We start from the raw sequence: 1,944 nt of genomic DNA, 5'->3' as shown, positions 1-1,944 counted from the left end.
TACAAGAGGTCAGGGTACGGACGACTGGGAGCAGTGGTGTGCACAGAGCAGGGTGTAGAGGGGGCAGTCGCCCACCCTCATGGTCCAGTTGGTGAAAAACACAGCTTAAGTCCTTTTTAGAGCCAAAACACACACTGAAGGGCCCCTGGTTGGAAAAAAAACTGCTCTCTTCGCTGGTTGGAGTGTGACACACTGGGTAGCAACAAATGTGCTTCATGCCCCTTTTTTATTTCACCCCTGCCCTTCGAAAGTCTGTGCACGCCACTGGCTGGGAGGCTTGTTCACAGCGAATCCTCACATTGTATCTGTTATCTTGTTATTGTGCTTTGATTAAAGAAGAAGAAGAAGAAGAAGAAGAAGAAGCTGCTTACCGACGATGATGATGAGCACTCCGCCCAGGATGGTGCGTTTGTTCTTGGAGCTCTGCGGCTCGTTGCCGAGGTTGATGCAGGGCATGGACATCAGACATATGATGGCTGCTGGGAGCCCCAGGATGGAGCCTGTGATCATCAGGGCACGAGTCGTCTGGATGTAAGCTGTACAGACACACGTGACACAGAAATGATATCAGTGACAAAAGAACAAATCTGCTCAAAGCCTTCAGAGCACAAGTTTTTCATGAAAACGCGTCACAGAGGGGGCGCTGTGCTGTGCAGACGTCCCACGGTGTGAGGGTGGAGCAGAAAGCTGGTGATGGAGTCAAACAGGACCTACCTGGCAGCTCCAGGATCTGTGTCAGGGAGTAGCAGTGATATATTCCCGTGGAGATGACACAGTCCGCCCAGGGACCCTTCTCCCCCAGCTCGTCCATCTTCTTACAGGTGTTCAGACCATATTTACACATCATCACCCAGTCGTTGGTGGAGGTCGCGATCACGATGCCCACCCAGCCGAGGCAGCTGAGCAGGAAGCCGCTCATTTGAAGACAGGAGTTTGCCATGGCACAAACGATGAGTGAAGAGCACAAGTCCTGAGTTAAGATGTTGAGTGAAACTTTAAAAACCGACTGAAAGTGGAAAAAATAAAACGAAAACAAGACCTAAAACAAGATGACCCAAAGTTGTCTCTGATTTAACCTCTGATACTCCAGCACAAAGTTAACACAGAGTTCTCTTTTTCTCCCAGCTCAGTAATCCATCAATGGAGAGCGCTGCAGTCCTCACAGACTGAGTCTGTCACATCTTCAAAGGTTTTATAAGGAAAGTTCAGCCAGGAGGAAAAAAACCTCCACAACCAACAACCAATCAGAAACCAGGATCTGCAAAAACTTCAAAAAGGGAGGGAAAAAACAACACATCCAGTTTTTACACTGAGTGTTCACAGCCCCTAACATCCACCCAGAGATACAACACACACAGAGCTGATCCACCACACTGACGGAAAAAACAAGATCTGCTGCCCCCTGCTGGACGCTTATCACTGTTACACCAACCAAAAACTGTCCTAAACCTCTCCAACCCTGCTCCATCAGCAGGTCCTGATCCCCTCACACTCTGCTCCATCAGCAGGTCCTGATCCTCTCACACTCTGCTCCATCAGCAGGTCCTGATCCTCTCACACTCTGCTCCATCAGCAGGTCCTGATGCTCTCACACTCTGCTCCATCAGGTATCAGTAGGTCCTGATCCTCTCACACTCTGCTCCATCAGGTATCAGCAGCTCCTGATCCTCTCACACTCTGCTCCATCAGCAGGTCCTGATCCTCTCACACTCTGCTCCATCAGCAGGTCCTGATCCTCTCACACTCTGCTCCATCAGCAGGTCCTGATCCTCTCACACTCTGCTCCATCAGGTATCAGCAGGTCCTGATGCTCTCACACTGTGCTCCATCAGCAGGTCCTGATCCTCTCACACTCTGCTCCATCAGCAGGTCCTGATCCCCTCACACTCTGCTCCATCAGCAGCTCCTGATCCTCTCACACTCTGCTCCATCAGGTATCAGCAG

At 50.6% G+C, this 1,944-nt stretch overlaps 1 protein-coding gene across 1 annotated transcript in view; it reads right to left on the bottom strand.

Annotated features, from left to right (window-relative positions):
• LOC141806130 (claudin-11-like) overlaps window positions 1-1,382 on the bottom strand; it is a 35,138-nt gene extending 33,756 nt beyond the window's left edge. The window contains exons 1-2 of the mRNA XM_074691396.1: window positions 715-1,382; window positions 372-536 (exon numbers count right to left, since the gene is read on the bottom strand). Of these exons, the coding sequence (XP_074547497.1) occupies window positions 372-536; window positions 715-940 (391 nt within the window). The 5' untranslated portion in view covers window positions 941-1,382. The remainder of the gene's footprint in view (window positions 1-371; window positions 537-714) is intronic.
• Window positions 1,383-1,944: the final 562 nt, after the last annotated feature.

Source organism: Halichoeres trimaculatus, unplaced genomic scaffold (assembly GCF_033239565.1).
Source record: "Halichoeres trimaculatus isolate MK-OKI-2021-1 unplaced genomic scaffold, fHalTri1.1 fHalTri1_scaffold_17, whole genome shotgun sequence".
NCBI lineage: Eukaryota > Metazoa > Chordata > Actinopteri > Labriformes > Labridae > Halichoeres > Halichoeres trimaculatus.
The sequence above is the reverse complement of the archived record's forward strand: the minus strand, read 5'-3'. Positions and strand labels throughout refer to the sequence as shown.